General features: G+C 47.5%; 1 protein-coding gene across 3 annotated transcripts in view; it reads left to right on the top strand.

Annotated features, from left to right (window-relative positions):
• The window catches only part of LRRC25 (leucine rich repeat containing 25), a 13,696-nt gene extending 198 nt beyond the window's left edge, over positions 1-13,498 (top strand). Inside the window, exons 1-4 of one of the 3 annotated variants that reach the window (XM_027853046.1) lie at positions 9,809-9,902; positions 10,168-10,246; positions 10,695-11,188; positions 13,148-13,498. In XM_027853046.1, coding sequence (XP_027708847.1) covers positions 10,704-11,188; positions 13,148-13,319 — 657 coding nt within the window. In that variant the 5' untranslated portion in view covers positions 9,809-9,902; positions 10,168-10,246; positions 10,695-10,703 and the 3' untranslated portion in view covers positions 13,320-13,498. Of the gene's footprint in view, positions 1-9,808; positions 9,903-10,125; positions 10,247-10,694; positions 11,189-13,147 lie in introns of those variants that run through there. The other 2 variants (XM_027853047.1, XM_027853049.1) reach the window with 2 other exon arrangements.
• The last annotated feature ends 788 nt before the right edge of the window (positions 13,499-14,286 follow it).

Here is a 14,286-nt window from a genome sequence, read left to right as displayed (position 1 = left end):
GAGCTGGGAGGGCCCTTAGAACAGAGAATGTCAGAACTGGGAGGGCCCTTAGGACACAGGATGTCAGAGCTGGCAGGGAGCTTACAGATTATTAGGTAGATGAGGAAACCGAGATAATAATAGTAATAGTCTATATTCATATAGTGCTTTAAGGTTTACAAAGTGCTTTCCAGATATCTCATTTGATCCTCACTACAACCTTGGGAGGTACTGGTATTATCCCCATTTAAGAGATGAGAAAACTGAGGTTCTTGTCACTCACTGGCAAGACATACTTTTTGGGGGGGGGTAGAGGCAATCAGGGTTAAGTGACTTGTCCAAGGTCACACAGTGAGTAAGTGGCTGAGGTCAGATTTGAACTCAGATCCTCCTGACTCTAGGTTCAGTGCTCTATCCACTGTGCCAACTAACTGTCGCAAAAGTGAGCGAGGTTAAGTTGTTCAGCCTGTAAGTGTCTGAGGCTGGTTTTGAACTTCCTGATACTTTCTTCTCTCTCTGTCTTTGAGACATGGCTCTCTCCTTGATCTCCTCCTATCTCTCTGACCTCTCCTTCTCAGCCTCCCCTGCTGGAGCTTCATGTGGGTCATACCTACTAACCATGGGTATGCCACAGGGCTCTGTGCTGGGCCCTCTTCTCTTCTTCCTCTACACAATTTCCCTTGATGATCTCATCGGCTCCCATGGATTCAATGAGCAAACCTATGTTGATGATGCTCAGATCTCCTCATCCAGTCCTAACCTTTCCATTGGGTTCCAGTCTTGTATCTCCAATAGCTTATTGGACATCTCAAACTGGATATCGCACAGACATTTTAAATTCAACATACACAGCACCAGACTCATTCTCTTATCCCGAACCCTCCCTCTTTTCATTTCCTAACACTACTGAGGGTACCACCATCCCCCCTGCTATCCAGGCTTGAAACTGAGGGGTCGTCCCTGAGTCCTCATCCCCTCTTACTCCCATATCCAATCTGCTGCCAAGATCTACCTTCATAACATCTCTCGAAGCCTCCTTCTCTCCTCTGACACTGCCACTACCCTGGTCTAAGTCTTCATTACCTCACACATGGATAGCTTGCTAGTGGGGACCACTCCATCCCCCTCAGCTGACAAAGTGAAGATCCCACCGGGTCACCCCTCTACTCAATAAAATATGTGGCTCCCTAGCTCCTCCAGGATTAAATACAAAACCCTCTGAACCCTTCATAATTTGTCCTTCCCTAGCCTTTCCAGTACTTTCAGGACCTTTTTGATTTAATGACACCGGCCTTGCTACACCAGCCTCCTTGCTATTCCTTGAACGAGACCCTCACCTCTGATTCCGGCATTTTCACTGGCTATCCCCATGCCTGGGATGCTCTCCTGCCTCAGTCTCGCCTTCCAGGCTTCCTCCAAGTCCCAGCTAAAATCTCATCTTCTACAAGAGGCCTTTCCTCATCTCCCTGCATGCCAGCGTGTTCCCAATGTTGATTATTTCCAACTCATCCTGCCTGTAGCTTGTTGATGTGTAACTGTTTGCATGTTGATTCCCATTAGCCTCTGAGGCCCTTGAAATCAGGGACTGCCCTGAGCCATTCTTTGCATCCGCAATGCTTAGGGCGGTGCCTGGCACACAGTAGGTGTTTGCCATGTGCTATCCACTGCACTGCCCAGCTGCTTTAGGTGGCTGAGTCTCAGAGAAGTTCAGAATCTTGACCAAGGTCTATCCTTATCACCACAAGACAGACTTTCAGAGGTGGAAGAAACTTCAGCATCCTTCTATTCCAATTCATACCCCACAAAAGAATCCTCCCTGCCACTTGTCAACAGACACTCATTTAGCTTTTCTTTGAAGAAATCAATAGCTCATTAGTGATGGAGCCTGGACAGAGGCCAAGTGTGCTGTCTCCTAGCTCAGCTATTTCATTCACTCTGTGTGTGTGTGTGTGTGTGTGTGTGTGTGTGTGTGTGTACGCGCACTCGAGCACACGCATGGCAGCATGATGTTGAACCTTTTGCTCTCTGATTCAGCACCAGGAGCTTGGACCACAGTTATCAGGGTACTCAGAGTGGAGCCAGGGCAGGGGAACTGGGCTAATAAGGGATAGGAGGTAGAGAAGGGTCTAGGAAGGAGACAAGAAGTTTCTCTTTGAGGAGCTAAGCAGCTCCAGACTGAGGCCGGGATCCCATCATCTTGGGGGAGTGAGGACTCCTTGGGGGGGAGCAGTTTGAGGCTCCCGACGCCCCAGCACAGATCCCTGGGCCCCTTTGGTTTGAAACGGGACAGTTGGGGACAGGCAGGTGTAGATGGTGACTATAGGATCACTGGCTTTGCCTGGGTAAGTCTCTCCTTCCTCATCCATTGCCTTCCCTCCCAGCCAACACTGTAGCTCAGAAAGCCGGGATCATTGCATTCGTCATGGCAGCCTGCTGTGGTGGAGAGATGCCTTGATCTAGATTGGGGTCCTAGCTCTCCTACACCCCAACTCTATCCAGAGGCAAGTAATTTCCCTTCTCTTGGTCTCAGTTTTCTCATCTAAGAATGAAGCGGATAGACTTAGATGATCTTACGTGACCCTTCTAGTCCTAAATCCTATGATTCTCCTATGTTTTATGTCAGACAAACAATAATTCAATTCAAGTAGCATTTATCAAAAGGCTATGTGCCAGGTACTGTGCTAGATGCTAGAGATACAAAGGCAAAGACAAAATCATCCTTAACCTTGAGGAGTATACAATCCATTGCGGGGAGAGTAGAGAGGGGTAACAGCATGAACACTGGGAAGTGAACACAGACTAGAGGTGCTGTCTGTGGCTTGGGAGGACCCGTTCCCCCACAAAAGACCTTCAGCTTTGGGCTCAAGGGAACCTGGATTCACTCTTAGTCTGACCCCAGTCAGGGAATCAGGCTTTTTTTTTTTTTTTTTTTGGCTAGGCAATGGGGCTAAGTGGCTTGCCCAGGGTCACAAAGCTAGTAAGTATTAAGTGTCTGAGGCTGGATTTGAAATCAGGTCTTCCTGAATCTAGGGCTGGTGCTCTATCCACCGCGCCACCTAGCTGCCCCAAATCAGGCTTTTCTTATACTCTGGCTCATTGCCCCCACCTAGAGTAAACCCAGGAAAATCTTCCAATAAAGTTTGAACTGTTGTGGATGTCTAGCATCCCCCCTAAAAGCAATTAACATGGTCTTTTCTCAAAAGTTACTTACTGTATAAAGTAGTAAATATTAGTTATGAGACAGCTATTTATTTCTTTCACCAAAAAATAAGTGCTTAAAACAACAAAACATGTAAGTGGGCAGTGACAGATACTTCAAAGAAGAAACAGTAACCCATGACTCCTATTAGACTCTCTCAGAAGGTGAAGACTCCCAGGAGATTTGTGTGACGGCTGAGCGGATACTTCACTTTCCTCTCTGACCTGAGATGCCTGAGCATCTCTGAAGTCCGGATCTCTAGGTGAGCTAGGGCATTGGGCTGCAGAATCCTCCTAGAGGTGGGGCACTTCTCCTCAGAGAAATGCTGCATTTGGAGTCATCACCACCTCCTAGAGGATTGCAGTTTGGTCTCCTGAACTTGGGGAAGAAAACTCAGAGAAGATGTAGCTGGGAGCTTGTGATGTGATGTAACTTAGGAGAGAGACCAGGGCTCAAAATATGGATCTGGGAATCGTCTACATGGAGACCATAGCTGAACCTGTGGGAGCCAATAAGATCACAGAGTGAAATTCCAGAAGGCGCGTGTTTTTAGCTTTTTTTGTTTCATGAACCTTTTTGGAAGTCTAGTGAAACCTACAGGCCCCTTTTCTAATAATATTTTACAATGCAAAAATAAAATACATAGCTTTTCAAAGGAGTCCAATTATATAAGTCCAATGAAATAAAGTTATCAAAATATTTTTAATACAAGCTCAGAAGTTAAGAACTCCTGATATAGAAGGAAAAAACTTAACCTGCCCACCCCTCCCTTATCCTTCCTCCCCACCCTATCCCCATGCCCTCTTATTTTTTTTTAATTTAGAAGACTTTTATACCCTTCTAGATATATTTGTTGTTCCCTCTTTAACCCATTCCTGATGAAAGTAAGGCCACCCTCCCCACTACTAGCTTCTTCTGTATCATTTTTTCCTTTTGTGCCTCATTTGTATGAGATAATTACTCCTTTTTATCTCTTCCTACACAGTTTTATTTTTTTAGAATCACCCCATCATACTCAGCATGGCCCACACATTTCTTTTAAACCACCCCAATAATGATCACAATCATGAGTACTGTTGATATTTTCACATATATGAAGTAAACAATTTGACCTTAGTGGGTCCCTTATAATTGTTTTTTAATGTTTACCTTATATTTCTCCTGGATGTTATATGTTGAATTTTCGCTTAAGTTCTGGGGTTTTTGTCACAAAACCTGAGTCTTTGAGTTAGTTAAATTTCCATTTTTTTCATTCAGGATTATACTTAATTTTGATGAGTAAGTTACCCTTGGTCATAACCCTAGCTCTTTTATTCTATAAAATGCAGTATTCCAAGACTTACAGTCCTTCAACATAGTAGCTGCTAGGTCTTGTGTAATACTTTATGTAGCCCCATCATATTTAATTTTTTTTCTTGTTCCTTCCACTTTTTTCTTTTTAACCTGTGAGCTTTGAAATTTGGCTATGATATTCCTCTTAGTTTTCCTCCTGGGATCTCTTTCAGGTGGTGATTGGTGTATTTTTTCTATTCCTATTTTGCCTAACTTTTCCTTGATCTCTCTTATTTGATTTTTAAAGTCTTTTTCAAGTTCTTCCAAGAATTTTTTTTTGTGCTTGGGACCATTTGATATTTCTCTTTAATTTTTTTAATTTTAATTTTTTTTTTTAAATTTTAGGCAATTGGGGTTAAGTGACTTGCCCAGGGTCACACGGTGAGTAAGTGTCAAGTGTTTGGTCTGAGGCTGGATTTGAACTCAGGTCCTCCTGACTTCAGGGCTGGTGCTTTATCCACTTCCCCACCTAGCTGCCCCCATTTGACGTTTCTCATTGAAAAAGGAGTGGCTTTTTTAGCTCCCTAATCTTCCTTTGAATATGAACCCAGACCTTCTCTATCCCCATAGTAACTATCTGTGGCTGGGTTCCTTCTCCTTTGTTTACTCATCTTTATTTATTTATTTATTTGTTTTTGCAGCTATTATATGTAATCAAGTTGTATGTATGCAATCAAATTGTAGTCCTGAGGCATGAGCAATGATGCCCCAAGCCTCAGGTCCTTCTTACTGTTATTTTCTGAGGTCTATCTTGGGCTCTCTTCTCTACTCCTAAGCCACGGGTAGGGCCCCTAGCCCCACTGTCCCATAAATGGTCTTGCTTCCTGTGGTCCCTTCGGTGGCTGCAAACTGCAGCTGTCCTCTCTGCCCCAGACGTGAAACCAGGGACTCTGTTCTCCTGCAAGTGCCCACAGCCAGCAGGGTCCCTGCTTGGGCTGCTGCACTCAGCAGGTGTGTGCTAGTGTCTTCTCCCTGAAGCCACAGCCCGGATGCGTCTGGTCAGCACAGCTGTGCTTTGTGTCCCTCGATAGTAGAAGGTCCTTCTACTGAGTACTCAGCCATCAGACCCCAACACTGTCTACTAGCTGAAAGTTTCTAAGGCTGAGGCTGCCTCTCAACCCAGCTGCCCCCAAGGCTTGTTGTTTGGTGGTTTGTTGATTAGAACTGGCCTGCCAAACCTCGGCTCCAGGAGGTCAGGTCTTTCCTGGAATCTTCCCCTTTGCCATATAGCAGCTGTCAAGGTTCTTGAAGACCTCTCACATGACCCATCCCCCACCCCCATCCCCATCTTTCCAGGCTAATAGATCCCTGAGTACTCTTATGGTGTGATCTCCAGTCCCTTTACTATCCTGGTCAATCTTCACAAATTGTCTTAGGAGAACAATGGCTTTCCCCTATGTTTATTTCTGCTGGTCTGAGGTAATTTTTTTTTTCAGAGGAAATTAAGAGAATTGAAAGTTTTCTTTTTTCTTTTTTTTTCTTTTTTTTTTTTTTTGGTTAGGCAATGGGGTCAAGTGACTTTCCCAGAGTCACACAGCTAGTAAGTGTTATGTTCTGAGGCTGGATTTGAACTCAGGTCCTCCTGAATCCAGGGCCAGTGCTCTATCCACTGTGCCACCTAGCTGCCCCTAGAGCTGAAAGTTTTCTGACTTACTCAGCCATCTTCCTAGAATCCTCTCCTATGGACAACTCCCAAGAAGATTATCTAAGAAGGGATGGAGGGGGAATGGGAGGGCCAAATGAAGGAGATGAGGCAGCCAAACAGTTGAGGTCCAGTCTCAGGGTCACCTAGGCAAGCTTGCGTTATCTTGGTCACATGCGAGCAGCCACAGCAGCTGCCGCTGGGGAAGGAAGAAGGGGAGAGAAATCCCCTTTGCCACAGCTGGAAGTCCAAGGGAGAGCTGGTGTTGACTGTCCCAACAAAGAGGCCATCTGAAACGGCCTGCAGCCATCTCTCCTTGCTCTTTATAGCTCTTAGGGTGGAGGGCTCATTCTGGTTCAGTCACCAGTGATGTCTGACCCCCCCCCATTACCGTGATCATGGCACCAACCGGAAGCTGTTGTTCATGTATGTAAGGGGCTAGATCATGTCTCTCCCTACAGAATGAAAGCTGGGCTCCAATGGAAGTGTTCTAGTCCAGCCCCCGTAAATGCCAAGTCATTTCAGGGTGTGGGGGTGGGCACAGGACATTAACAACTTCAAAGGAATCAGCAAAGTCTTCACGTAGGAAGCAGAGCTTAAGGGAAGCCAGGCACTGTGGTAGGTATGTTAAAATGTCCAAAATGAGTGTCCATACCTTCACCAAACTTACATGCTATTGAATAATAATAACATAGAAGGTCTCATTATAGAATTTTTAAAAATGTCCGAGGGCACCTGGTTCAACTCCTGACCTGAGCATGTAGCTTTTTCAGCATTACCCATAGGTAAGAGTTATCCAACTGGTGTTTTCTCCTGGGACAGCCCATCATATTGTAGGATGGCTCCTACCATTAAAGAGTTCTTCCTCTTTGTGACTTCCCAGCCCTTCAGTTGCTCCTATTTCTGCCCTCTGAGGCAAAGCAGAATAAATCCAACCCCTTTGCCATACAGCAGCTGTCAAGGTGCTTGAAGACCTCTCACATGACCCATCCCCCACTCCCATCCCCACCTTTCCAGACTAATAGATCCTTGAGTACTCTTATGGTGTGATCTCCAGTCCCTTTACTATCCTGGTCAATCAATCAATATATATTTATTAAGGTCTACTATATGCCAAGCACTGGGATGAAGAGAGGGTGTGATTTCATTGGCATTGCAAATTCCCAGGTGAAAAAAGGCACATGATTTGGAATCCTGGCTTGTCTATGTGATCTTGAGAAAGTCAATTCTCTTCTCTGGGTCTCAGTTTCCTCATCTGTAAAATTTGGGTTTGTTTTTTTTTTTCCAGCTCAAAACCGTAGGACAGCGATCCCTCCAAGAAGGGCCCCAGCCTGTCCCCTGTGGATACTTCACTTCCCTATTGCCCTGTTCCTCCTTTGCTCAGAGACTCCATTGAGGACAGGGCCCCAGTTATGCTGATGCAGGGCTTCAACCTACTTCCCCTCCTTCCTGGGGGTAGGACTGGGGATTCCCAGGCTGAGCTGTCTCTAACCTTCCCAGCCTCAGATTCACAGCTGGGAGCCACCAGTTTTAAGTAGGGTTAGAAGGAAAGAAGGCAGGGAAATAGTCATGAGGAAAAGGGAGGGAGATGGTTACTCCTCCCCCACATTTAGGGTTAGAGTCAGTGTACAGAGTCAGAAAGACCCCTACCCTTAGGAAGCCCCTGTTTGGAGAGGGGAGACCAAACCCCTGCCAGAAGGCATTCCTCAGTCTGAGAGGACAGAATCTTGCCTTGCGGGGAATGGTGGGGGAACTTGGTCCTGCCCTCTGGGATCCCCTGGTTTGAGAAGGAAGACAAAGGCCTTGTGCTCTGTCTGAAGGGAAACTTGGTCTCTGCCCTTGGGGACCCTTGGGTTTCAGGTAGAAAACATCATTCTACCAACAAGCAATGGGCCAGGCACTATGTTGGGCCCTGGGGATACTGGGCAAAGACAAACAGGCCTCGTCCTCAGGACTCTACATCTAACTGGGGAAGAAGCAGCCTTCTAGGAATGCAAAACATATACCTCAGGTCAGCTAGGGAGTACAGTGAATAGAGCACCAGCCCTGGAGTCAGGAGGACCTGAGCTCAAATCTGGCCTCAGACACATAACACATAACATAGCTGAGTGACCCTGGGCTTAACCCCGATTGCCTCACCAAAACAACGATAACAACAACAAAAAATATACCAGTATATACTCTGGGGACACTCTGAGTGTATATATGTGCTTTTATATATGTGTATGTATGTATATAAACTATATATATACACATATATGTATATCTATCTCTGTATATATTCTATGTATATGCATATAGGCACATGTATATATGTGTGTATATACCAGTAAATAAAAACTAAATATACTAAATAAATACAAAATAATATGGGAGGGAGTGTTATAGAAATTATGTTCTTTGAGATCCAGAGCTATTTCTTTTTCATTTTTGTATCTTTCAGTGTCTAGAATATTGCCTGGCAGATAGTAGGCAATTTATAAATACTTGTTGACTTATTGGTTGATTGGCCAATTGCCAGGGAGGGGAAGGGAACAAGTATTTATTAAGTACCTACCATGTGCCAGGCACAGTGCTAAGCACTTTACAGATATTGTTTCACAAAATCTTTACACACACAAAAAACCCTGAGAGGCAGATGCTGTTATTATCTTCATTTTACAGATGAGGAAACTGAGGCAGACAGAGGTTAAATGATTTGTCCAGGGTCACACAGGGTATCTGTGACTGGATTTGAATTAATTTTCCTGACTCCAGGCCTAGAACTCTACCTACTTTGTCATCCCCAGCTGATTCCAGCTAAGATTGGGGGGTGGGGGGTGGGGGAGAGGAAATTATGAAAGGCCTTGATTAAGAAGTGTTCCTGGGGGCAGCTAGGTGGCGTAGTAGATACAGCATTGGTCTTGAAGTCAGGAGGACCTGAGTTCAAATCTGGCCTCAGACCAAACACTTGACACTTACTACCTGTGTGACCCTGGGCAAGTCACTTAACCCCAATTGCCTAAAAAAAAAAAAAAAAAAAGAAGTGTTCCTTCAGCCGAGCCTTGAAGGAAGATAGGGAATGAGGAGGGAGAGCATTCCAGGCATGGGACTGTCTGTTCAAAGGTGCAGAGGTAAAGAATGTTGAATAAGGGTCACAGTTTGGGTTGAGTATCTCTGAAGGAAGGTAATAGGACATAAGCCCAGGTCAGAACAAAATGGTAAAGGATTTTAAATGACAGGCCGCTCGGCAGTTCATTCAAGACAAGAGTAAAGAAGGGGGAGTCATGGAACCTTCCTGAGCAGCGGAGTATGGTCAGATCTGTGCTTTATGAAAATCTATCTGGTAGCTGTAGGAAGAGTGAATTGGACAAGGAAGAAGCTGTATGAGGGGAGACTGATTCGGAAGCTATTTGGAGAGTCCAGGAAAAGGGTGATGAGGGCTTGAACAGAAGTGATGCCTGTAGGAGTGGAGAGGAGGGGATGGGTCACCCTGCTCTGAGGAGAGTAGCTCTTCAGAGAACTCCTCATATGAAGCAAAAGACAAAAGTTACTCAGAATGGAGAGTCCCCTCAAGCGTCTGGCAGCTTGCTGTGGCCATACTGGGAACAGGCAGTCCCGGGGGCCCTCGAGCATGAGTTATTACTCCAGTCCAATCCTCTCACTTTTCAGATGAGGAAAATGAGGAAAGCTGGCTTGTCCTCCCATCCCTACATCCTATGCCTCAGGTGGGCAAAGGTTCATTTGGGGCAGGGAAGGTCAACCGCAGAGGTAAGAAACAGGGCCTTCCCTATCCCTGAGCCCAGCGAAGCCTGAGCCTAGACCCCAAATTGGCTGAACTGTGCTTCCCCTTCCCCTTTAGACTATGAGAACTGCGGCTTCTCTGAGGGCTGGGGACAGAAAAGGGGAAGGGACAGAGGATGAAGGGGGAGGGATCCAGGGGACTTGGGGGAGGGACCTAGGGGACTTGTCTTCTTCATCCCTCCGGTCTTACCGACAGCAGCGGGCTCCGCCTGTTCCTCTTCTCTCCCAGCAGGAGCCTCACTGGGTTGCTGAAAGAGGCCAAGAAGGAGCTAGCTCTCAGGAAGCCACCTTTGACTCCAGACTCTCTCCAGGTGAGTCCTTCCCTCCCTTCAGTGGTCTCCACACCTTTGGAAGGGGTCATCTAGCCCGTCCAGACTAAGGAGGCAGGGAAGAGGGTGTGAGGAGGGGATCTTCAGGGATGGAGGGTCTCTGGGGTTGGGTTCCCTTCCTTCCCTCTCCCCACCCTGGGCAGGAAAGCCAAGGCTCTGCATGTAGGGGAGCAGCACACCCCGCTGTGCCGGGCGGTCGGAGAGGTTGCATGAGCATTTCAGGGTTGTCGCCTGGGCTGTGGCTAAAGGCTGGGGCTAGGGAGAGGGTGTCGCCGTTTCTGGAGCAGCTGCTTCCGTTGCTTTTGGGCTGGGGTGGGTGGAGGTGGTAATGAGGGGCAGATGGGGAGCTGCTTTTAGCCCACAGCTAGGAGCCTGAGGCTCATCCCAGGCTCGAGAGAGCTCTGAAGCCTGGCTTTCGGTGTCTCCTTAGGCTGCCGGGATGCAGGCTGCTGGGGCCTGGCTCCCCCTCCTGCTGCCGTGTCTGCTCCTGCTGCTACGTACCTCCAAGGGCCAGAACCTGACTCAGAACTGCAGCCAGGACTTAGACAACAAGACTTGCAGTTGTCTGCTGCCCCACGAGCGGCAAAACTGCACTGACCGCAAACTCTCCGCCGGGCCCATTGTGGGCATCACCTTGGGCTTGGTGCTGCTGCTAGCCGGCGTCGCTGTGGGGACTGTCCTGGGGATCCGCAGGAAACGGCGCCGGGATGCCCTCGAGACCTGTCCTTGGAAGCCTTCGGAGAGCGGCTCGGCCCCGGGCTGGCAACCCCGTTATAGCAGCCGGAGTGTCGGGCAGTTCACTGAGGCCACTACCCCCAGCCCCTCGGCTGCCCCAGGCCCAAGCAGCCCCGGGGCTCTGCTCTATGAGAACTTGTTTCTGGGCTCCCAGCCTAGCAGCCAGAGCCCGAATCCCAGGCAGAGTCGGTGAGTGACCAGCCCTCACTCCCGGAGATCCGCTTCTCATCCTCCCTCCCGCTTCTCCTTCAGGCTTCAAGTAGATGAGCCGACATGCACGTAACCTTTACACGTAGCCATAGGTGGCCCTCACGATTACTCTGTGCCCTCTAAGAGCTTTAAATGCCAACCAGAGGAATTTTTTAATGCTAGAGGCCGTGGGTGGAAGGCCAACCCATTTTATAGGTGAAGAGACTGAGTCCCAGAGAGAAACCCAAGGTCACACAACAGCAGTTTCAGCACTCATCTCCAAGATTTGCACAATGTTCTACGCTTGCTTTACTTGTTAAAAGAATAATTACCTTAAACGAATCTCTAACTGGTGAGATAACTTTCAGGGAATCTTTTTCAGGGTGAATCAAAAGGGATGGACCCTTCTACCCTTATCCATATCCCCTAGTACCCAATAGGGTTTGGCACAGCTGAAACATGGTGTGACAGAGAGTTCTGGAATAAGAGTCAGAAGATCTGGGTTTTAGTCCTTGCTTTTCTGCTCTCATTTACCCTCCCTGGACCTCAGTTTTTTCATCTGTAAAATGGTTAGGCTGTCAGACTAAATCAGAGTCTCAAAGCTTGCAGGGACCTTGGAAGACCCCCTAGTCCAGCCTCTTCCTGTACTGGATCTCACTCTGTGACATTGCCTGACATGTGGCCATCTCAGGCTCATCTCCACGAGCTCTGGAGGAAACCCATTCCATTATTGTTCAGTTTACATGGGAATGGGAACTACTTAGATCTGCCTCCATAGCCAGCTCCCCTGGTTCTGGGACCAAGGAGAATATGTTGAGTCCCTTCCAAATGACAGTCCTTTACACACTTGAAAACAGTTATCACGGGCCGCTCCTCCACGATAGTGTCTCTTCTCCAGGCTAACCCCAGTTCATGCAGCTGAACCTTTGTTTCTGGTTCCCTCCCCATCCTGGTTGCCCTCCTCTGGACACCTACAGTTTTTGATGTCCTTGCTAAAATATAGCTCCAGAACTGAATCCCATATTCCTCATGCAGTATGAGCAGAGGACAGAGAACAGCATCTCCCTCTCCCACATTATGCATCTTAAAGGAACCTGAAATTGCAGTTAGCCAGCACCTGAGGTCACTTCTGGCCCTGACCTGCTGTTGGAAGGCTCCTTGCAGATGATTATAGAGATCGTGCTAGAAAGTACTTCAGAGATTATTCTCCAACCCTTTCATTTTTCAGTTGAGGAAACAGAGATGGAGAGCATAGGTGACTTGTCTAAGGTTTCTGGGGTTTTATTCAGGCAATCTCCACCCCCAGCTCTTCCAGGGTCATAGCACAAGTTGCAGAGGGGTCCTGGAAGGGTCCCAGTCCAGTGACTCTTTGGAAAAGGGAAGGAGTCAGCCCAGACCTAGCCTTGTTCAGCTCTCTCAAACCTTGGCCAGGCAGGGCGGTATAATAGACAAAATGAATGCTTGACTTGAGACCCAGAAGACCTAGGCTTGGATTCTGCTTCTGTACTGGCTGTGTGACCTTGTGTATGCCACTTAATTTCTCTGAACTTTAGTTTCCTCATTTGTAAAAAGGAAGGGGTTAGATTAAATGACCTCTGAGGGCCTGAGTTCAAATCTGGCCTCAGATACTTACTAGCTGTGTGACCCTGGGCAAATCATTTAATCCTATTTGCCTTAGTTTCCTCATCTGTAAAAAGAGATGGAACAGGAAATGGCAAACCACTGCAGTGTCTTTGCCAAGAAAACCTCAAATGTGGTCACAAAGAGGGTCACGAATGGGGTCATAAAGAGTTGGATGCAACTGAAAATTATTGAACACCACAAAGTCCCTTCTTCCAGCTCTAAATCTGCAATCACTCACTCCACCAGAAGGTCAGAATAAGTTTCATTTCCTCCCTGGCTTCCCCCCAGCCCACCCCAACACTTTCCTAACATCTGGCTTGTCTTTCCTCCTCCAAGCAGAGGGTCTTCGCCAGATCCCGAGGCCCTCTACATGAACTATGAGGACAGCTCCAGGGCTGAGCATCCCATCTATGGCAACGTGAATAATCTGACCTGCATCCCGGATCCCCAAGCGCCCCATCATCCTGAGGCTGAGGATGAGGATGAATACGTGGTACCAGGGTGCTGAACTCTCCAGACCGGAAATCCCGGATCTAGAGACCAAGGCCAGCACCTAGACTCGGCCGGACTTTATGCAAATGAGCCAGCCAGCCAGCCAGCCAGCCGGGAACTGAAGAGAGTTTGGGCAGCCCCGAAAATGTAATAAAGAAATTCAGTATAGGCTGAATTGTCTCCCCTCCTCCCCTACCCTATCTCCCTTACTTCTTTCTCCAGGGTTCAATTTTGATCACCATAGCTGCTCTCTTCTCCTTCCTACCGCAGAGGAGAGCTGACCAAACCGGAAGCCACCCCTTCCCCTTTGCTGAGCTTGGGCTCCAAAAAGGGAAAGAGAGCAGGGCGTAAATGCGACCTGCGAACCGGACTTCGTGGGCTGGCTGTGGGGGCAGGGTGAAGGTACGAGGCGCTGGGGCTTCCTCGCCAGCAGCTTTGTGCCCCATCCTCATCCCCTACCTGCAGGGGAGGGGGTGCAGGCCAAGTTGGGAATCCTGGGCCAGTGGGAAGAAGGACGCCCCTCCCCATAGATCTGCCAGCAGCCCCTCCGTGCGATATAATTCAGCAAACGTTTATTAAGCACCTACTGTGCACCAGGTACTGTGTTTGGTGCTGGCGATACCAAGACAAAAAAGAAAAGGAAAGGAAAAAAGAAAGAAAGAAGTAGTTCCTGCTTTCAAGGTGCTAATTAGGTACATATATAAGAAAACATAACTATATACAATATAATATATAACTATATATTATGTAATATAACATCTCTCCTCAAGGAGATATGAGACAATAGCTATCATGAATGATTGAATCAATGGAGGGTTTTTTAAGGATGAGAGAGATATGGGCATGTTTTCCACAGCAGGGAAGAAGGGAGAGAGACAAAGATAAGAGAGAATTGGCATGATAAAGGGGGCACGGTGCTGGAGAAACTGGGAGGGGATGGTTCAAAGGTGAATGTTTGGAGAAGAGACTATCTCTTCATTGTA

Source organism: Vombatus ursinus, unplaced genomic scaffold (genome assembly GCF_900497805.2).
Source record: "Vombatus ursinus unplaced genomic scaffold, bare-nosed wombat genome assembly UNPS02009918.1, whole genome shotgun sequence".
Classification (NCBI taxonomy): Eukaryota; Metazoa; Chordata; class Mammalia; order Diprotodontia; family Vombatidae; genus Vombatus; species Vombatus ursinus.
This window is presented reverse-complemented; position numbering and strand designations above follow the sequence as displayed.